At 33.4% G+C, this 23,820-nt stretch overlaps 1 protein-coding gene across 1 annotated transcript in view; it reads right to left on the bottom strand.

Moving 5' to 3' along the window:
- Window positions 1-23,820, bottom strand: part of LOC108915174 — a 39,341-nt gene that overhangs the window by 4,540 nt on the left and 10,981 nt on the right. Inside the window, exon 2 of the mRNA XM_018721144.1 lies at window positions 8,757-9,158. Coding sequence (XP_018576660.1) covers window positions 8,757-9,158 — 402 coding nt within the window. The remainder of the gene's footprint in view (window positions 1-8,756; window positions 9,159-23,820) is intronic.

Genomic DNA, 23,820 nt, shown 5'->3' with positions numbered 1-23,820 from the left:
TTCTTTTATTTTTAGTTTATCCTCATAAGGCAGAGAACCAAATAAAGTTTTTTTTTAAACGAAACGCTATTCATTTTAATAACTATAATATCCGTAGACGCCTAAACGAAAATATTCACACGTGCCGCTCGCAGAAATAAACCACCACATACCACGTACGAAATATTACTGCATTTACTACAGAGTGCAGACTGCAGCGCTGTGACTATTGCAGCCGCAAAAGCCCCTATCTCCGTGTACTGGGTCACGTGCCTGATCAGCCAATAAAAACAAAGGACGCATATAATTGTTCGCTGTGCACACATTGTGTATATGAGGTTGCATATATTAAGGAGCGTAGCTCGCGTCGCAATAAATAATAATATAAGCTCCTAGATTTATTTTAGCGCGAGTACATTTGGATTCTTTAAATATTTTGTTGATATTTAATATGATTAAATACATAAAATTTTATGTGTTCTGCAGCTCCGCAGCTCTTATGGTAAAACCGCCACTGCTTTTCTTGCTTCTTGCGTTTGACTTATTCCTTTTCAAGTTTGTATGATTTATACTTTTGTCATATAGGTGTCGAGTTTTAATTGTGTTTTTCTTTTTTTTTAATGTAGTTATTTATCTTTTTGTTTTGTCTTTTTTATCATAGTTTTACTTATCCTGTAATTGGGCTTTTGTCCCGTTGGATATTTTATTGTAATAAATAAATAAATAAAATAAAAAATAGGGACCTATGATTCCCATTGAAGATACTGCGCACCATACTGTTACCTTGGGGCTGTGTAACGGCTGTTGATGAGGTTCTTGTGGATTTTCCAAAGCCCAATAACGGCTGTTTTGTTTATTGATATAGCCAGATAAATGGAAATGTGCTTCATCAGACATCCATAAATTGTGAACGTTAAGTTCATGCTGCAGCATCGTTTCAGCAAAATGTAGGCGAAGATCTGTTGCTTTCAATGCTTGGACAATCTGGATTTTGTAAGAATGAAAATTGAGATCCTTGTGTAAAATTCTAAGAAAAATAGTCCCAGATAAGCCCAAGGCCTGGCTTTGTTTTCGACTTGAACGTTTTGGTCTGCGCTCTACAGATGCTCTAACGCGATCAATGTTTTCAAGACTTCTGATACTTCTGTTTGGTCCCTTATGTTTGATATTTTCAGCTGATCCAGTATCTTCAAATTTACGAACCCACTCCTTTATGGCATGGGCAGATGGAACTCTCCCGTGACGAGCAATGTTGAAATTAATTCGAAATTGCCGCTGTGCTGCGACCACACAATCATTATTTTTGTAGTACGATTTAATTACAAAAGAACGTTGTTTGACAGACCATTGTTCCATGATTACTAAATGGCATAAAGTGACAGATAATTTGTCAAACAAATTCGCGGCAACCTATGCATAGTAATGAAATAATCATTTTCACAACTTCCCGCTCCCATGGTCCACCTGTATATATTTTCACAAGATTTCTAGATATTTCCATGTGATCCTTGTTGTTATTTCGCATCCCTGACACGTGCACCACTTGAGATATATCAAGGAGATACCGCAGACTGGTTTAGACTAAACAATGAATAATAAAATAATTTTGTTTTGCAAAAATAGAAGTACGTAATTATGGAAAAGTTTAATCTGTGTCCTTCTTTCATTCAAATATTTGTGAATCTGTACAAAACTTTACTGATTTTCATCTATTCTTCATTGCTAACATTGTTGCCACAATTTTTGGATGTCCAACCGCGAAAAAAATGAAAAAGCTCAAGGGCACACAAGTTTTGACTGAGAATGGTCTATCCTGATCTAAAAAAGATCTATTGTGACGTAAATAACTTTTTCTACACCCGTATTATAACAATGCACTTATATGCCCATAATCCGTTTCATAATGATACCCATTACGATACAGATTTTTCATTACGATACAGATTTTTAATCAATAGAAATCCATAATTTTTCAATCAAGCATGCTGTGCATTTGACGTTTATCCTAGGTTCCTATGTAATTATTTTAGATGTCAAAATCAGTACGTATTAAATTTTCGAAGATACCTAGCTAAACTTCGATAATTTATCAAAATGTCTGATATCAGCGATATAGAAGAATTACACACATATCGGAGAAAGCAGAAAATGCAGTTCAAAATATTTTACCCCAAAAATCTAAGAAAGTGTACGAAAAACTTTATCAACGGTTTATGGACTGGAGAAATACAAATAATATTTCGACATTCTCCGAAAATGTTTTAATTGCTTATTTTCAAGAATTGATGGAAACTATGAAATCATCTAGTACATGGACACATTATTCAATAATAAAAACGTTGGTAAATATAAACCATAATATAAACATTTCTAAATATAAGAAACTACAAGCTTTATTAAAGCGAAAGTCCGAAGGATATGTTGGAAAAAAAGCAAAAATATTTTCACCTGAACAAATAAAAACGTTTATCGACGAAGCACCCGATGAACGGTTTTTATTTTTAAAAGTAAGTATCTATCTAACATTGCATTTTTAAAAAAATTTCATGATTACATTTTCCATTCGACTCATGCATGATAGGTATATTTCATTAATTTCGAGCAAACTCATAAACCGAACTCGTGGCCGAGCGGGTTAAGGCGCCCAATTTGGACTAGACTACAGTATGAGATCCGGGTTCGAAACCAGCCTAGGTCATCCTGCTTTTTTTCCCTTTTTTTTTCTTTTTTTTTTCTTCTCTTTATTTATTATTGTTGTTTTTTTTTGGGGTAGCAATGATTTTTGGAATAATGGGAGCATGTCGAAGGCATGAACTACATGACCTAAAATGTGAAAATGTCAAAGATATGAATGGAATCTTAATTGTTAATGTGATAGAAACTAAAACAAAAGTACAACGAACATTTACAATTACCGGCAAATACTACGAAATTAGTAAAAAATATATGAATCTACGGCCTAAAATTTGCCCCACCCCATCTTTTTTCGTTAATTATTTAAATGGAAAATGCACAATTCAAAACATTGGTATTAATAAATTTGGTGATATAGGGAAGAAAATAGCAACATATTTAAATCTGCCTGATCCGAATTTATATACAGGGCATTGTTTTCGTAGGACATCTGCAACCGTATTAGTAGATGCCGGTGGTGATATTACTACATTAAAACGCCATGGTGGCTGGAAATCCAATTCAGTGGCAGAAGGCTACATTGAAAATTCGGTTCAGAATAAAATCAGCATTTCCAATACAATATTGAACTCTATTGAGACTAGCAATAATGAAATAAATGTAAATATTCCTTCCACTTCCAGATCAGTGGGACCTGGAATAAACTTTTCAAACTGCACAATAAATAATCTTAATATTTTTAAGAAATCGGATTAATTACAATTATTATATGTTGAATATAAATACAAATAAAATGTTTATAGTTTTCTTGTATCTATGGCAATACCAATACCCGAGGTATTAATTACAATTTTGTAGATTTTTTTTTATAGAAATACGAATAATTACTGTTACCTATTGTGTTCAATAAAAATATAAAATTTATGGTTTTTGATTATTTATCGGGTGTAGAAAAAATAGCGTATGCAACTCTCATGTAATGGTTATTAATACACTCGCATAAACCATATGAAACTCGTCTTCGGTTCTTTTCGTATCCCGGTTAATGCTCGTGTATTAATAACCATCATTACATGATCGTTGCATAATATACTATTTTGACAGATTAAACTCCTCAGACGCCTTCACGGAGTTTGAAGTTTCTTATATTCAATGGTTCTCGAGTAATCGATTAAAAATTCTTTTAACGTCCGATCTTTGAAGCATCGGAGGAGCCTTAGAAAACTTGCTAAATCGCTGTTACACTGTGTATAAACTTATGTAAATATTAAATGATTAATTTTTATAAACTTAAGGGAAGGAGATAGCTTTCGGAATTGGAACTTCTACCATTGCCAAAGATCCCATTAATTTTATTACCTTCCAGAGGTAGATAAGCACACACTCTAGATTTTATCAATAAAATCAAGGAAATCCAACTAGATCGTCAGGATATCTTATTGAGTTTTGTTGCGACATCATTGTTAAAAACGCCAATTTAGTCTATAATTAATTAATTAATTCTTTGGAAGATCTTCATTGAAAACTCTGATCTCATTAGTACAGCAACACAATGACTTCGGTAACACAATAAAAGAATACATTTGGACATCAACTTCAACCTAGAGTTGGAAGAAAATTGCGCTTTTCAATTCGTAGATATCCTTATTAAAAAGATTAAGAAGAAAAAGAGGAATATGCCACAATAACCCTTCTTCTCTAAGTACAGGGTTAGTGGCTATAATCTGACAACTTATTGTGAGTTTATTATTGAAATTACAAAAAAGTTTTTAATACAAAAGTTTTAGCTTTTTTATGATTTTTTATAATATCACTAAATTAAAGAAAAATTTTTTTAATGGAACTCCCTATGTATTAGTGTATATTTAGCTTTGTTAAATTTTTCTCTTTTCAAAAATATATAATACGTTACTGTTTGATTCAAGAGTTCATATTTCAGTTTAAAACTATTTTTGAAAAAACAGGAGGAAAATTTGTCTGACGGATCGCAGTGGCTTTGGTCGAGGCACGCGGAACAAACAAATGACTTTGACAGAAGTTTATTTATCGTCATAAATTTATTTCCTATAACAAACTATTTTAGCAAAGAAATAATGTTTAGTGAGGACGAAAAGTTATCCGTTTATTTTACAAGAATAATAATAATGTGAATGCAGCGCGCGCCGAGTGTGCTCGTTTGCATCCCGGGTTTCCAATTCCATCTGGAGCTGCATTTTGCGACATTGAGCGACGCTTTAGATAAACAAAATCTCTTGCATAGTCCAATTAACTAAGCCTTTAAATCGAAATTTTGTCAACTTGGCTGAATTTTTGATATGAGTTAGTTTAAGGTATATTATAACAATAAGTGAGAGTAATTTTTTGTTCAACCCCCGGCCAAGGGTGGAAAAAGATAAAACAAAGGGCTTTTTCAAGATAACTCAAAAAGGGTAAGAGCTAGAAAAAAAAGTTTTTCATGAAAGTTGTAAAGCAGACAATTCTACATAAAAATGGCCTCTTAACTTTTTCTTGTACTATTACAATTAACAGAGTTAGGGAGGCTAGAAGTTAAGGGAAGATTTCAGAAATTTAAAAAAAATCATAACAAACAGAAAAATGATTGAATTTTGTAATTTTTTTTTTCAATCTGCTCTAAAATATGTAACTTTTCTTTTCAGAGAAATAGATATATTTTTTAATTTTTAATAAGAAAGTTATAACAAAAAATCAAATTTTTAATCGTTAATTTTAATGATTTAACAAAATTAAATTTCTGAAATCTTCCCTTAACTTCTAGCCTCCCTAACTCTGTTAATTGTAATAGTACAAGAAAAAGCTAAGAGACCATTTTTATGTAGAATTGTCTGCTTTACAACTTTCATGAAAAACTTTTTTTTCTAGCTCTTACCCTTTTTGAGTTATCTTTAAAAACCCCTTTGTTTTATCTTTTTCTACCCTTGGCCGGGGGTTGAACAAAAAATTACTCTCACTTATTGTTATAATATACCTTAAACTAACTCATATCAAAAATTCAGCCAAGTTGACAAAATTTCGATTTAAAGGCTTAGTTAATTGGACTATGCAAGACAAATTAGAACTAACTATATTACTATATTTTCAAGGTAAGCAAATGTTCATTCGAGGTTTACCATGGTAAATGCAAATATTAAATTATTGTAGAAAGGCCACAAGAGTCCACATTAAATGCTTCAAGACAGTTAGAAATAAACCAAAGTAAAATTATTAGAACGTTACATAAATATAAATACCGCCCCCTATAAAACTATGCCGGTTCAAAAATTCACCCAAAATCAAAAAATTCAGGCTGCTTCGCTTGAAAAATGGCGACCTAAACTATTTTTAAAAGATTTTATGTACTGATCATTGGCCCACTATTTTATGAAGGTGCTGCTTCGACTGGGGAAATATACCTGCATCTTCTTGAAAATCAAATAGAAAACAAATTGAAAGACCTGCCGCTGATCGACTATACCAATTTAATTTGGCACCAAGACAGAACGCCTCCGCATAGATCCAGAGCAGTACGAAATTATCTAAATAATAGGTTTGATTGTGGATTGGTAATGGAGGAAATATTCAATGGCCTTCAAATAGCCCAGACCCTACACCCTTGGACAGTTTTCTGTGGGGTTACTTAAAAAACGAGGTTTATAAGGAAACTAGTGTAAACTTAGGTGAACTAAGGCATAAAGTTGAGAGATGTAGGCATACAAAATTTAAGTGAATTTAATTCCCATTTAATACTAAATGGAGTTCTGAAAATTAATGAGGATTATACGAAGTGCATCAATAATAATGGCGGTCATATTGAGCATCTGTGACTATTTGTGTGTTTTTTATTAATTAGGTATTAAAATTCTGTTAAACTTAAAACTTGTTAAAGTTAAACTTGATTTTTATTATTATCATAAAATGAACGGATAACTTCAAATTTTTCGTTCTCATTAAACATTATTTATTTATTAAAATAGTTTGTTATAGAAAATAAATTATTGATGATAAATAAACTTCTGTCAAAGTCATTTGTTTGTTCCGTGTGCCTCGTCCATAGCCACTGCGATCCGTCAGACATAAATTTCCCTCCCGTTTTTTCAAAAATAGTTTTAAACTGCAATATGTCGAAAAAGTCCTGAATTTTTAAAAGAGAAAAAAAATAAATTTTCTTTAATTTAGTGATTTCCATTATTCAATTGTTTTTTTCTAATACTGTATTATAAAAATTCATCAAAAAAGCTAAAACTTTTGTATTAAAAACTTTTTGTAATTTCAATAATAAACTCACAACAAGTTGTCAGATTATAGTGACTACCCTGTACAATGATATAAAAATAGGATAGACTCTCTCTTGAGAAGTACAATTAGTAATACAGTCTACAACATTTCAAGGAAGATAGGTTCAACCTTTTCCAAGTCGAGCTGCAAGAAGGATTTACTCCAAGGTTGACAAACGTTAGCACGAGGATAAAAACGTACGTCACCTAAAGTATAATAATGGAAAAAACATCGGCAGTTGCGGAGTACATGACAGATACAGGACTTGCGATGGAGATATTGGTCAAGATTCTACAGAGCAGCAGAAAAAATCCAGAAAAATCTAAATAATTTCAACCGCGACAAGTGCTTAGAACTAACTAGACTTTGGAAAGGACTCAGCCTTAAAAATTAAGGATCAAGTGTGTTTCTTATGTATTTTGATACTCTGAATTCGAGTCTGAAGTCTATTAGCTGTATGCCCCGTAGATTTTGCAAAGAAATAGCTGAAAATGGCAAAAAATCATATTATTGAGAGTGAGAAAATTTAGAAAGAGGTTTTCTAGATTGGTTCAAGTGTTTTTCTCATAAATTTTGTCGATTCGAATTTTAATTACCCAAAAATTTTGCAAAAATCGCAAAATATCGCAAAAAAATGGAAACTGTGAATCCCAAAAAATCTTGAATGAATGTCATGGGCATGAATTACTTCCAAATAAATTCCACTGACTCAAACCAGGTTTTTTTTTGATGTTGCTCTTTCACTTTTCTTCTTCGAAAGACCTTTGCTGCGGGCTTCTCTTTCGCTTCTGTCTATTCTGATCCGTTTCTTTCTTTAGTGTCCAACAGAAATCTGCCGTCATGTTGATATTTCATCTTTCTTGGTACTAATTCTCCATTTCTTATATCTTGATGGAATCTTCCTCCTTGTTGTTCACTGCAGTCTTCAAGGCTTTCAGGAAAGTAGTCAAGGTGAGAGTGTAGGAAGGGCAATTTAAAATTCATCAAGCAACCTAACTGTTTGAAATTTTTCAACATCTCTTCAAACAAACTTTCGTAATACCCACTCTTCTGATTTCCTAAAAAGTTCCGAGAGATATTCTTGAAACTTTGCCATGCTGATTTTTCAGTGTCATTCATCCTTGTAAAGAAATTCTCGTTTCGAAAAAGAGTACGAATTTGAGGACCATCAAAATACTTTCTTTCAATTTCGCATCACTTATCGCTGGAAACTACTCGCCTGATCCTGAATATTGAAAACAATCACGTCTTTGTCCAGAACTTTGACATACTGCTTCATGAGACCAAGCTTGATATGAAGAGGCGGTAGTAGAATTTTTTAAGGTTCAATCAGTGGTCTATGTATGATGTTCCTCGACTCTGGATTGTCCACTCTTTCTGTACGTAGTGATTTTTCCCATAAACGTAAGAAGCAGGGATATTTTGTGAAACCTGATTGCTGGCCCATGATCATGGTTGCAATTTTTAGATTTTAGTTTATTTTCTCCAACACTGTCTGCAAATTCTCGCTATTTTTGGTGATTTTCCGCTATTATTTTGTGATTTTTGTAAATTCTGAGGGAGATGCAGCTTAAAATACTTCAGATTTGGATTCAGCACATCAAAATACATAAGAAACTTACTGGACCAAGTTCAGAACAATTTTTTTCGATTTTTTTGGACTCACTAAATGATTTCAGCGAATTTTCACAATTTTTTGCCAATCACTCAAAATTTTGGGGGTGTTCCAGCTAAACGGACTTCAGATTCGAATCCGTCAAAGTACATAAAACCTATTGGGTCAAAACAAAAGTACAGACCATTTTTTGTGTGTTACTGTTGGACGCCAAATGAATTTATGATATAACTGATTCATATTAAAAAAAGTCTACCTTGCGGAACAATTTCGGGATCATGTCTCTTCGGCGGTAACAGAAAATCGAGCCTGGAACTCTGCCACACCATTGGAAAGCCGTCCGTGTCTAAAGTAACCTCACACTTGTATTCCCCAGACGACTTGGTGGTCAAAACGATCAGCGTCAAAGGACAAGCTCCCACCGAGGCAGATCGTGGATGGAGAACCATAACCCCATCGACTTCAAATTCGTTGACGGTGCCATCACCCGCACACCTGAAGAACTGCTGGCCATCTTTGTACCATTTCACGTCGTACAATTTTTTGCCTTCCACGTCATACTTGCAGTCGATCTCTACCTGATTGGATGCCCTTCGAGGTACGTAGAAGTTGGTTAACCTCAGCAGGTCTACCATATGAATATTGATCGTCACTGTAACTAAAAATACAAATTGTTTCGTGACATTGTCGCATTGGGTCTGCTAGCAGCATCATCAAACAAGAAGGCAATAGAACAGATCCTTAAAAAAAATATACGTTTTTCATAATTTTGTACTATCTTTACTTATTTAACTTAAACCAATTTCAGAAACTGTATTCCCAATTTTCTTTTTACTGTTCAAATTGGTCTGCCCTGATTTTTTTTTCTTGTACAGCAGTCCAACGTCCCCAAAACCCTAAAAATTGATTTGACTTTTTGACAAATCTGCTGCAATTTGTACATGTACATGAATATTTGAAACACTGTCATATAAATTTATTAAGAGTTGGCTTCTAGATGATCGTGATGAGTTATTATGAGTTATGCTTTATGTTGTAAAGGAATAAAGGTTATTTGCACTTCTGTCTTAAAGTGGTCAAACCTGTAGACCAAAGTATTGAAATGTTGATAGAATTCCAACCTTAGAAATATTAAACCCTGTTGAAGATGTAAGTAGGTATAGAATTCACAGCAAATATAAAAATTTTCCCTTATAAATTCGTATGCAATTATTATTAACGGTTTAGAAGTTGTGAGTTGTGAAAATTAAAATTGTTTTGGCATTAGCTTCGACAGGCATGAACATTTTTTGGTAATTTTTTAGTTATGTAATAAAGCCAATAAATTATACTTTTTTATGAAAGTTTCCAATTAAAAAATTGAGGCGTAGAAAGGGAAATTTCTAACCTATTTCTTCACAATACTGAAAATGATGATGATTATGTAAAAATCGACTAAATTAAATGTTCAAATTGTGCACCGTTGGCTGCCTGACAGTAGCCAAGACGATTAATAAATTCTTTTTGGACATTATCAATAACTTCAGGAGGTATACGATGTATCTCGTGACGAATTCTTGCTTTTAAATCTTCTAAATTAACCGGTCTAGTAACGTATACTTTGCTTTTTAAGTATCCCCACAAGAAATAGTCTAGGGGTGTCAAATCAGGCGATCTAGCTGGCCACTCAATCGGCCCCCTTCTCCCTATCCAACGATTCGGGAACAGCTCATCTAAATATGCACGGACAGGTGTTGCATAATGGGGAGGTGCACCATCTTGTTGAAAGAAAATGTCATTTCTTGGAAGATCATGTCCCTCTATATCTGGATATAAAGTTATTAGTTCAGGAATGAGGTCGTCTCGAAGAAAATCCAAATATCTTGCACCAGTTAGGTTGACGTCAAAGAAATGGGGACCCAGAATTCTTCCGTCGACTATACCGCACCACACATTTACTTTCTGGGGACTTTGAGTGTGATACCCATCATCCATCGAGGATTCTCGGTAGCCCAATAACGGCAGTTTTGCCTATTGACATGGCCGTTCAAAACAAACGTAGCCTCGTCAGAAAAAAATACGTGTTTTACGATATTATTATCATTATTGCATAGCTCTTGCATTTGCTCGCAGAATTGATTACGCCGATCAAAGTCGTCTTCAGATAGCTCATGAACAAGGCATACCTTATAAGGATGATACTTTGCTTTTTTCATAATTTTGTGAACTGTGGACGCTGCCATATTGAAATCAGAAGCCAATTGGTTAAGTGTTGAGTGATGATTTTCTTGTATTGCCAACAAAACATTAAGCTCATCATCTACTGATTTTGACGGTCGACCAGATTGAACATGTCCAAAGTTACGGTATTTAGACTTAATATTGCTTACCATGCTTTGGCTAATGGGATGTCGATCAGGATGAGCTTCATTGAACAATCAATTCAACTACTTCTTTTTGGGGTGCGCATCCTGTCTCCAAATCCGATCATGCAAAGAATTTCAATTCGTTCTCGTTCAGTTAATTTAACCATTTTTTTTATAAAATGACAAAGTTACTACTCAATAAACACTTCAAACGCACTGCTTTTGCCAAACAAAAGATAAGAACTAAAGAAATAACTCAAAAAACGAAAAAAACTATTTAATAAAGTACGATTTCAAGTTTTTATCTGACAGCAATAAAAAACATTCTCGGTCGCTAGGGCTACTGTCAGGCAACCATGATTTTTGACGATGCGTATGTAGAATGACACGCTCTTTCAAATGGCATGGTCAAAATTGGGGGTTGCTATTTAAAAAAATTGTCGATGACGTCATATCTCGAACAACGATGACGTCACAAATATGGGTCGTATGTCAAAAAGTGCCTTTTTTAAAAACAAAATCGACGTGCCAGGGGATTTTTTCGAAAACTTCTCAATTTAAAAAATAATGAATTTATTCCTTACTTTTCGAAAGCACTGTATAAAAGACAGTTTGTAGATATATCTTAAGTTTCCTACTCCAATTCACCATTAAATAATTTTTTATAAAGTTTTTTATGGAAAAACGCATTTTTTAGTTTTTTGCTTATAAAACCTAAACTAACGAAGCAATCTAAATGCTATAATGATACAATTTGTAGAGAATCGAAATACAAATAAAACGAGAGGTCGATCGATCCGATCAGATAATTAGAAGCAAAGAAGACCAGGAAAAATCTTAAAATTTAGCGTTTTTGTAAAAATGCATTAGTCCGTCATTTTTTAAGTTGTAGAGCTGACTCTGTGCACAAAAGTAGAGAATTATATCGACGCTTTAGTACGAAAACATGTTATCTCAGATTTCGGTTGGAAAACATGCTATCTCAAATTTCAGTTGGAAAACATGCTATCTCAAATTAAGCTTGGAAAACATGCTAACTCAGATCTTTAGGTAAAAACATGCTATCTCAGTGTGACTAGAAATTTAAGTTGGCACATTGAATGATTGAAACCGTGCATTTATAATAAACTTATATAATATAACGAGCGTTCAAATAAAAACGTGGTCAAGTTGGTTCTGAAAATTTGGACGTAGGGCGTAGCGTATACCAAATGAACTTAAACGTCATCTGTCAAAGCGCTATATCGCCGCTATCAATTTGAATATTTTCGTTTTAAAAAGCGTTTAAAATGGTGTTTTCTCAAGAACAAAAAGTGTTTATCATAGAGTCCTACTTTAGAAATAGACGCAAGATTGATGGAATATGGAAGTATTCTATTGAGGAATGTTTCATAGAATTTCAAAATCAATTTCCCGGCGTTGTTGAGTACAAAATTTTTCAAAGAGCAGTTCAGCGTTGTGTTAATGTTTTTCGTGAAACGGGCAGTGTAACAAGAAAAGAAGGAAGCGGCCGACCTAAAAAGCGGACTGAAGAATTAAAAGAAAATGTCCAACAAATAATGGAAAATGCGCCAAGAACTTCTGTACGTGTTTTATCACAAATGGTGGAAGTATCAGTCGGTACCTGCCACACAGTGTTAAAAAAAGATTTGCGTTTGTTCTCCTATCGTTTAACTTGTCAGCAAAAACTTCATGAAGTTGATTTTCCGCGACGGGCTGTATTTTGTGAATGGTTTTTAAACAACTACGGTGAACTTCATAATATCACCTTTTTTTCTGATGAAGCCTGGTTTCATTTAAGTGGTTACGTAAACTCACAGAATATGAGAATGTGGTCTTCTGAAAAACCAGATAACTTTTTTGTCGAGGGCCCTCTTCACGCTCAAAAAATTGGAGTTTGGTGTGCTCTCAATCGAAGGAGGATTTATGGACCTATTTTTTGGCTACAAGATGGCGCAAGGGCACATACGGCAGGCGAGACGATGAATATGTTGAGGGAAATTTTACCAAAATCGACTAATAAGTCTCAATGTTGAACATGAATTTCCACCGAGGTCATATGATATTACGCCGTGTGATTTCTTTTTGTGGCCTTACCTTAAAAACACTATTTTTGAACTGCCTATTCCTGATTTAAACCATCTGCAGGCTCGACTTATAGACAAGATTCGTGAAATTAACAATACCCCGAGCATCTTAGAAAATGTCTTTAATTCTTTGAGGAACAGGTGTGAAAAGTGCTTGGAACAAGGAGGGGGACACTTTCAGCAGCTGCTTTAATTTATTGTTATAACAAGGAGAGGGACACTTTCCGCAGCTCCTTTTATTGTTTGTTATTGTTATCATGATTATTCTTTAAAATAAAGTTAGTTATATAGTTATTAACGTTACTGAAACTGACAGCTGCTATACAGCTCGTTGAGAAATGAGGTTAAGTTGGTCATAAGCTACTCCCTACGTCCAATGTGTCAGAGCCAACTTCGACCACGTTTTTATTTGAACGCTCGTTATTTTTAAGAAAGTAAGGAATGTTTATGTTCAGGTACACTGTTTATTTTATTTTTTTTATTCAACATTTTTCAATTAATTTTGTTAAGTTACTGTTATAAACGACAAAATTTTTAATTAAAAAAATAGAATAATATGCAATATGCTGCAACACGTACCTTACTCGACGTATTTTGAAATAACAAATTATAAAAAAATAGTGTATACCTTAATATATAAAAATGTTTGTTATTACCAAAAATTATTCGATTTTTTTCATACAAGTTTGCCTTGATATCAAAATTAATAGCGTACTCTTATCTGATTTATAGTCGCCACTCTTGATACACTTATTTTTCTTTTTCACAAAATCTGGGATGCACAATTTATTCTGAAAATAATTTTGTATGCCTAAGGAAACTGCAATAAAAAGAATTATATAGTGGACCAGGTTAGGCCCCAAACTCCGGGTCCGAATCGTTCTTACTGCACCTCAATAAAAACAAGGTAGCCGCGTCCTTGCATAGACTTTGGAAATGAAATGCAGATATGCGACACTTTTATTACCGGTACTTCATGATCTGCTGATGATAAACATGTGTGCATGGGGAATCCCGGAAATGTGCACGTGCAAATCATATGCGCCCGTCGCGTCAATACATGTATACATATCATTCAACTTTATACATTATATTTATATTCTGGTTATTGTCTTAACTCTATTAACAAAAGTAAGAGTAGTGACTATAAATCAGGTAAGAGTGCTCTATTAATTTTTGTAATAACAAACATTTTTATATATTAAGGTATACACTATTGTATTTACAATTTATTATTTCAAAAAACGTCGAGTAATACGTGTTGCAGCATACTGCATATTATTCTATTTTTTTAATTAACAATTTTGTCGTTTATAACGGTGTAACTTAACAAAATTAATTGAAAAATGTTGAATAAAAAAAATAAAATAAACTGTGTACCTGAACATAAACATTCCTCACTTTTTTAAAAATATATTATATAAGTTTATTATAAATGCACGGTTTCAATCATTCAATGTGCCAACTCCAATTTCTAGTCACACTGAGATAGCATGTTTTTACCTAAAGATCTGAGTTAGCATGTTTTCCAAGCTTAATTTGAGATAGCATGTTTACCAACTAAAATTTGAGATAGCATGTTTTCCAACCGAAATCTGAGATAGCATGTTTTCGTACTAAAGCGTCGATATGTACCTACTTTTAAGTATGCACAAAGCAGGTGCTGTCGGACAATTTGTTTTGGCACATTTGAATGGTTTCTACCAAAAACAACATATCTCAAAAAAAAGAAATTTAGAGGAGATCCGTAAAACTGATTTTCTTGAAACAGGTTAAATATTTAATAAATAATTTATAATTAAAAGTGTGTAATGCAACCTTCTGACTTAATGTATCAAAAAACTATACATTTTGAGAAAAAAAAACATTTTAGTTTGACATGTGTGGTTTTTGCAAGAAAATTAAGACGGTTTTGAGAAAAAACTGCTTTATTATTATTTTGTTAAGAACACAAAACGAAATTATTTAATTATTACTAAACAATGCATTTAGAACAAGGAAAGGAAACATACTGTGCATTTAGAACAAAGAAGGAGAAGCATAGTTCTGATTGTTAAGTTCCTTCGCAACCACTGCACTGGATCAATATTGTTCTCGCTATCGTCATGGTTGTTTGATAGTACTAAGTGCTCATAAAATGTGATATTTTCTTTGTTTCTCAGAACGTTAGACAGTGTTTGTAAATATTTAATTTTTTTTTGTCTTTTTCAAAGGAGCAGCATGCTCCGTGATTTCCATTGTTATGACTAAAAGTTTCCGTCGAAAACAACACATGTCACTGACAAGTGCGCTTTTTGCGGAACGCTCTATATTTCAACCATGCATATCGCCCTGGCGCGTGGTTTCCGTTAGAAATATTTTGTAAAGGCAAATATATGGTATTTTTAAATATAATGTTGCCAATAACTCAAAAAGTTAATTTTATGACAAAAGTTTTTGCTAGAAACCCTTCAATTGCAATTTGAATTTTTTGGTACCTACACTATTTTGCAAATTTCTGAATGCGATTTCAATTTTTCAACCGGATTTTAAAAGATAAGTATAATATAATACTACAAAACGTATATTCCAATTTTCCGTGTACGCGGTCGAGTAGTGGTGGAAGATCGGGGTTTGAGGGACAGTGGATACATAGTAGTCCTGTAGCCAGGGGAGTCCCAATTGCCCCCTTCATTTAGATGGAGTTACCCAAGTGTTTTTTATGTATTCTGAGCTGCAGAACACGAATTTTTTGGGTAGAAGTTTGCCCGGATGTCGGTAAGTTTTTTATTAACAAAAAAATTGCAAAATACTGAACACTTAGTTTTTGGCAAAATAAAAAGTAATTTCTTGTTATTTGACCAATTTTAAGAAGAAAATCTCTTGCAATTTTTTTGTTAAACGCATAGTTTTCGAGATAAACACCGTTAAAAACTCGAAAAATGCGATTTTTGCGATTTTCAATTGTTAATTACTTTTGATTGAATAGGTATTTTGTAATTCTGCTGACGGCGTTTGAAAGTTCATGTTAAATACTACAATTTATGAGTAATTGCAGTATGAAAATTTGTTTTTTCCACTGTTATTTGAAGCTATAAACAAATAGCTATTGAGCGTTCAGAAGGGTGCGCCGCCATGTATGTAAGAGAGCGGTTGCCTCCTTACAGGCGTTTAATAAACGATCTTGACGCGTACTATTCATCGACCAAAGAAACGATGAAAACTGAACGAAACATTAACGATTTAATGAAAATTTGCAATATTACAATAATTAAAATTATTATACAAAAATAGTTTCATGTATGATTTTCTAAACTGTAAAAGTATCAAATATTTTTATTCTTACAAGTATTTTTTTTCATACATGCACAGAAAGTGCAGCAAGATATTTGATGTCAATTGCAATTACATGCTTTTGTGCTGCACATTGCATAATTGCAGGCAGCTGGTAATTCTTCAGGAGGTGGTATTAAGATGTTTACCCTCTCTGGCAACAGTAGATCGTCTTTAATAAAAAATCCATATGAAGTTGAATCTAATTCGTTCATATGTGAATTTAAAACATTCGTTTGAATATGAACAACGTAAAAAGCCCGTAAGATGTGAAGTCTAATCGAATCAGAAGTCGGTGGCAAATTTTCTATTATAGAATTTTTGTGTTTATAAATCCAAACCCTTGATTCATTAAATGATTTACAACTACAATCAACATTTCTTATAATGTTAACTAAGAACTCTTCAGCTTTTTTCAAGCTATCTTTTATACTTATGTTGGAACAATCTGCAAAATAATTTCAAAATGAAGAAAGAAAAGTATTACAGTTATTTCGCCAAAAAGTCATATTTACCCTTAGCAAAATTTCGTAAATATTCCACAGGGCTTGATTTTAAAGCTCTCGTTTTTGTGCCTACTTTGCTTTATAAACGATAATAAAAAAGTTTATACTTACTTATATTAAAAGCGTAACGTCGTATAATTTAGGCGTTTTTATAATTATTATTTTTTAAACTTGTATAATAATTTTAATTATTGTAATATTGCAAATTTTCCTTAAATTGTTTCATTCAGTTTTCATCGTTTCTTTGGTCTAGAAATGAAGAGTACGCGTCAAGATCGTGTATTAAACACCTGTAAGAAGGCAACCGCTCTCTTACATACATGGCGGCGCACCCTTCTGAACTCTCAATCGCTATTTGTTTATAGCTTCAAATAACAGTGGAAAAAACAAATTTTCACACTGCAATTACTCATAATTTGTAGTATTTAACATGAACTTTCAAACGCCGTCAGCAGAATTACAAAATAGGTACCTATTCAATCAAAAGTTATTAACAATTTAAAATCACAAAAATCGCATTTTTGAGTTTTTAACGGCGTTTATCTCGAAAACTATGCGTTTAACAAAAAAATTGCAAGGGACATTTTCTTCTTAAATTGGGTCAAATAATAAGAAAATACTTTTTATTTCGCCAAAAACTAAGTGTTCAGTATTTTGCAATTTTTTTGTTAATAAAAAACTTATCGACATCCGGGCAAACTTCTACCCAAAAAATTCGTGTTCTGCAGCTCAAAATACATAAAAAACACTTGGGTAACTCCATCTAAATGAAAGAGGCAATTGGGACCCCTCTGGCTACAGGATTATAGGTATATAATTTTGAATATTATTAGTTAGTAAGTATATGTTAATATTATTGTACGTGGTGATACATAATAAATAATACCAATACACGGTATCACAATGATGTGAAACCTGTGGATATTCCTTGTTTTATTCCTGCATTTTTTGACATTTACACGAAATCTTGACGTCAAACGTGAATTTGAAAGTTTTCTTGCAAAATATACTTTTCTGCTCCAAATAATACATATTTAGGTGTCCTTGTATAGGACATTATATTACATTCTGTTAGTTGTATTATGTACCACTTACAATAATATTAAACTATACTAAAACTAACAATATTCAAAATTGTATACTTAACAAGGTGTCTCGATACTTGATACAAAAAATTCAAGTACAGATAGATGAGGTCAAAATAATATCAGTTCTTCATATAAATTTTTTCCATACGGGCTTTCATTAACAAATAACAGTCCCTCAAAAGTGAAAATTAAAAAGTTATTTTTATTTACAGTCTCTAAACTATTAACTTCAGCATGATACAAACTTGGTGATCGATAACACATGCGTACAGCTTGTTTTTGATGTAGTAAGTGAAACTCCATTATGCCCAGAACGCCAGGGACGGACTAAACCCAATGGTTAATAACCCAGAATTTTTGCATAGATGACGATCGCAATCTGCCTGTATCAAATATAAGTTTCCTGAAGAATTTACCAACGATAATACCCTCTTGGTTGAACTCGGTAAAATTAACAGTTTAGGAAATATTTGTGATTTTATGTCACACTGCACTCGAGCGGCGCCTCCACCAATTTTTGTTTTTAATTTTAATTTGCATTTAATTACTATGTTAGAAGCGTACCCATTTTCAAAACAAGAGCCTAGAAAATGTTACTGTTCACTAACAAAATTTGACAAACACACTTTATAATAAAAATAAGTTAAAACATAATTTAAAAGAAAAAAACTGTCAACATCCATTTTCAATATGGGCACCTTCCACTGCCACACACTTCCTAAGACTGCGAATGTTATTTGTTTGAACTTGAAAAAACATTTCTCTGGTAATAATTTAATAGGTCCATACGTTTTTGAGGAACGTCTGAATGGACATCGATATTTGGAGTTTTTGCAAAATAGTTTGCAGCCAATATTATATGATGTTCCATTAGACACCTGAAGAAACGTTTCAATCTTGATGTACGAAATTATTTATCCATTGTGTTTAATAATAAATGGATTGGGAGAGGAGGCGCAATTTCATGGCCACCACGTCCTCCAGACTTTAACCCGATGGATTTCTTACGTCGGGATACTTGAAAAGTTTAGTGTACGGAACTCCAGTACAGACAAGGGACGAATTGCTACAAATAATTAATTTCCATTGTAATAATATTAGACATACCCCAGAAACGCTTTTTCTTGTACAAGCAAATAATATTCGTAGACATAGGAAGTGTGTGGAGGTGAAAAGTGCCCGTATTGAAAATGTATTTTGATAGTCTTCCTTATTTGAAATTATTTTTTTAACTTACTTTAACTTATTCTTGTTTTATTAGTGAAAATTACATTAGTACACAGTAAGATTTCCTAGGCTCTTATTTTAAAAATATGTACGGTTCTAACATAGTAATTATGTCCAATTAAAAATTAAAAACAAAAAATGGTGGATGCGCCGCTCGATGTGCACTGTGACATAAAGTCACAAATATTTCTTAAACTGTTAATTTTACCGAGTTGGACCAAGAGGGTATTAACGTTGGCAAATTCTTCAGGGAACTTATTTTTGATAGAGACAGATTGCGACCGTCATCTATGCAAAAATTCTGGGTTGTTAACCTTTGGGCATAGTCCGTCCCTGGCGTTCTGGGCATAATGAAGTTTCACTCATTACATCAAAAATAAGCTGTACACGTGTGTTATGGATCACCAAATTTGCATCATGCTGAAGTTAATAGTTTAGAGACTAAATAAAAATAAGATTTTAATTTTCAACTTTGAGGGCCCGTAACTTGTTAACGAAGGCCCGTTTGGAAAAAATTTATATGAAGAACTGATATTATTTTGACATTATCTATCTGTACTCGAATTTTTCGTATCAAGTACCAGGACACCCTGTATACCAAACTCTCTAACTTCCAAGATTAAAATAAGTACTTAATTATTACCCTGTTATTAATTCTGCTAAGTACCTGATAGAAAGTATTAATCATTTCGTCTATCTACATTTTCATCCCTAAATTGTAATTAATTATAATTATATCCACCTAGACATCTTTCTATTTGTTACACTTTACTTAATTAATATCCTTTTATCAACAAGAGGAAACTTTACGCTATTACTCACGGCTATGTGGTTCTGATTTCATGACAGAAATAATAAAAAAGGTAATCCATGCAGGCCATTTACCGATTGATAGCCGTGAAAAATGGTCGGCAAAACGGGTGTGGACGACGTATACTGAAAGAATACTATCAATTAGGCTAACGACGATCAAACACGTTGTTCGCAGCTTATCGGCCTTTAACACATAGGGTAAAAGCTAAATAGTGTGTTGTTTGAAGACATTTAGCGTAATTTCAGGAGTGGCGTATCGACAGGGAGCCACGCCACATACAGTTCAGCATTCCTGAAAGGATCACTCGTTTTGGACATAAAAGTAATAGAATTAAATTATTCCGAACAAAATTTTATTAAAAAAAATACTGAAATTCAATATGACGTCCATTAGTTTAGTACACCTTTTCGAAATTATTTAGAAATTGGTGAAGAATGTCACAATTCGTTATATTCTTGGCAATATTCTATGTTTAAGAAAAATGGTATCAACTTTTAAAATAAAAGTCAGCAGAACAAGCCATCGTAAACTTATTAATTGTGCTAAACTAATGTAACTGCAATAACAAAATAAGGTCATAGAAACATACTATACTATGTATACTATTCTATAAAATTGTATTCAATAACTGAGTACCTCTTCAGGGTCATTAAAATAAACCAAACAGATCAAAGATATCTGCTGCAGTTCCTGAAATATTATGAAAAAATTGATAATAACGGTTTTAGAAAATGCCATCTAGCGTCCTTATTTCACAACAGAAAGAGCTGAAATTTGGTACTAGAAGATATGAAGATACAAGGAATCCATTTTTGTAGAAAGAAAATTTCTACAGCTACTAGTTACAGTTATGCAACATTCAATTGTTTTTTTTTTTCTTATGGGCGCTATATTGGATTTTAACAGTAACAAATAGTGGAAATAATTATGAACACGTCAGTATATAACACTACTATTTTATTTAAAGAATAACCCATAAAATTAAAGAAAAATCAACAAACATTTTGACAGATTCAAAATTTGCTAGCATTTGCTGCCTTGTGTACCTCACTTTTTTGAAAAACACCTTATCTTGACACCGTCTCAATTTGGTTTTAGGAAGAATTCTTCAACTATTAGAGCTTTACTAACTGTTGTTGAGGATGTAGTTGATGGCCTTGACCGTGGTCAAACAACGAACGCCACGTTTTGTGACTTGACCAAAGCCTTTGACTGCGTCAATGTCGATGTACTTCTGAACAAACTCGACTATTATGGTGTCCGAGGTTTAGCGTTGAAACTTTTTAGTTCTTACTTGTCAAATAGACGGCAATTTGTCAATATAAATAACTGTAATTCCGCTATATTGCCCATTGCGAATGGTGTGCCGCAGGGATCGGTGTTGGGGCCATTATTTTTCTTAATTTACATAAATGACTTGCCAATCAACATGCGTGACTGCAAGTGTATTATTTTTGCCAACGACACGACCCTTTTGACACATGGCGGTGTGGATAGGAGTAGAGAGTCTCTATCTAAGGCTAAATCCTGGTTTTCTTCAAATAAACTTAAAATCGAATTTTACTAAAACCCAACATTTGCATTTTACAGCTGATAGATTAGTTGATAGGTCTAATAATGTGAAATTACTGGGTATTACTTTAAATCCCGGTTTATCCTGGGCACCTCAAGTCGACTCTCTCTGTTCTAAGCTTGCATCGCAGATTTTCGTTATGAGGCAGCTTAGGTCTTCGCTGAGTGATGCAGTTATGAAAATTTTGTATTTTTCTCTTGTTCACAGTCATCTTAATTATGGAGTTCTGTTATGGGGTAACTCTGTTACTGCGCGGAAGGCATTTACTTTGCAGAAGGCAGCGGTTCGCCTTGTAGCTGCAGACCACCGCCGAGCTTCGTGTAAAATTCTATTTAAGAGTTTAAAGACTATGCCTTTTCCAAGCCTGTATATTTTTGAAACGTTGCTGCATGTGCACAAGAATCCCCAAAATTTGGCCACTCACTCATCCATTCACGATCGCAATACTAGTCAGGCACTAAATCTTGTGGAACCCTTTTCTTGAATTAATATTACTAAGAGAAACAAGGTCCAGACTCAGCTTTATAATAGGTTCAGTAATCATTTTAAAAATTTTAAATTTAGGACGATGTCTCAGTGAAGTTTCCACAAGTTCATTAAAGATTTTTTATTAGAGCAATGTTTTTATAGTCTTGATGATTTTATTTCTTTCGTTACTTTTTACTTTTAATGTCTTCTTTTAGTGTAATAGTTGTGACAAAAAATATACAGTTTCTGTATATGATAGTGTATTCTATTCATTTTAATACTTATTTTAATTGAAATTTTGGTAAAGATTTCAATTACAGAAAAGAGGGAGATGTATGAATTATACATAAAAAAATAATAAAAACTGTAGAAACTATTAAAACATGTCATCAATTATTTCCAGAAAGACACCAGCCTCGTCGAACGATATTTTTAAAAGTGTATAAAAATAATATGGTAGAATTTGGAAGTGTGCAGGTATACTTACTGTTTATTTGTTTTCAGAGATTATTATTTCTTCCAAATTACATAATTAAATGTAGGTATCAAGTAAGACGGGAACCCGTTAATGAAATAAATATCTTGGGAAAAGGCGATATAAATCCTGAGAGTTTTACGAGGGTAGGTAATCGCAAGAGAACGTGTTACTTCACGGGCAACCCTTAAAATAATTTTTGAAAAATATAAGTACCATGATTATAAATTCAAACCAGCACAAAAACTACACCCAGAAGATGGTGAACAAAGAATGGAATTTTGTAGATGGTTTCAGGAAAAGATAACAGAAGATAGACTGTTCGGCAAGAAAATTATTTGGAGCGATGAAACTACGTTCACAAATAACGACATTTTTAATAGAAAAAATATGCACTATTATGTCATAGAAAATCTGAATTAGGTTCAAGAGACTAGCCACCAAATTAGGTTTTCCCTTAGCATTTGTTGTGGAATATTAAATAACCGTATAATAGGACCGTTTCTTCTTGATGGTAACTTTACTTCTCAGAAATATTTAGATATTTTAAGGATAGAAATGAAAGATGCATTGAATAATCTTCCCTTACATTATATTAGAAATTTAGAAATGTTTAAGCCAGATGGCGCAAGGCCTCATAATTCTGCAATGGTGTCCCAAGATTTAAATTGGCGCTTTCCAAATAATTAGATTGGTAGGTACTCATGGACCTGTAGCTTGGCCTCCACGGTCTCCATTCCTCAACCCTAAAGATTTTTTTCTATGGGATTGTCTAAAAGATAACATTTATGATAGCCCTTGTGAAAATATAGAAGACTTACGTGAAAGAGTTTTGCTGCTTTTCGGTATATTTCACCACAAAGTATTCAAAACGCTGTAGACAAAATTAGAATGAGGACTGAGCTTTGTCTGCATGAGAATGGACGACACATTGAAGTATTTATTTGGATTTGTAGAATATTTGTATATTTTGCTTTATTGAGTATTGATTTTTGTTTTACGTCAAGAGCAACTAGATTTTATTAATTTTTTAAATAAATTATTTATTTTTTTAATTTTGTGGGTTCGCGCCATTATTCCATGGCTAGAAATTGGCCTCAATGATTTGGGATCGAGGGGGATTATCCCTCTTTATCCTGCCTCATCTCGTGTAGGCCTGGACAGCCTTCGTAGGTGGGCCCCATCCGTCGTCTACCCCGACCGCAAATGCGGCCGGTGTAGGCGCTTTGTGGGACCTCCTTTTGTCCTGGCTGGGCCCCGCCGGCTAGGGCCCTTTCTTCTGGCGCTCTTCTTGCTTCGCCGGCTCGTCTGTGTAAACCCCGGGGGTAGTGTCATGTTTATGTGTGGTATGGTTGGGTAGGGTAGTGCGGCTATGCAGCCTGGGATGCGCTTTGCTAAGGTGGCCCTTAGGCTAGCGCGGGAGGG

This window comes from Anoplophora glabripennis, unplaced genomic scaffold (assembly GCF_000390285.2).
Source record: "Anoplophora glabripennis isolate ALB-LARVAE unplaced genomic scaffold, Agla_2.0 scaffold1259, whole genome shotgun sequence".
Classification (NCBI taxonomy): domain Eukaryota; kingdom Metazoa; phylum Arthropoda; class Insecta; order Coleoptera; family Cerambycidae; genus Anoplophora; species Anoplophora glabripennis.
Note: the sequence above shows the minus strand (reverse complement) of the source record. Positions and strands in the feature narration are given on the sequence as shown.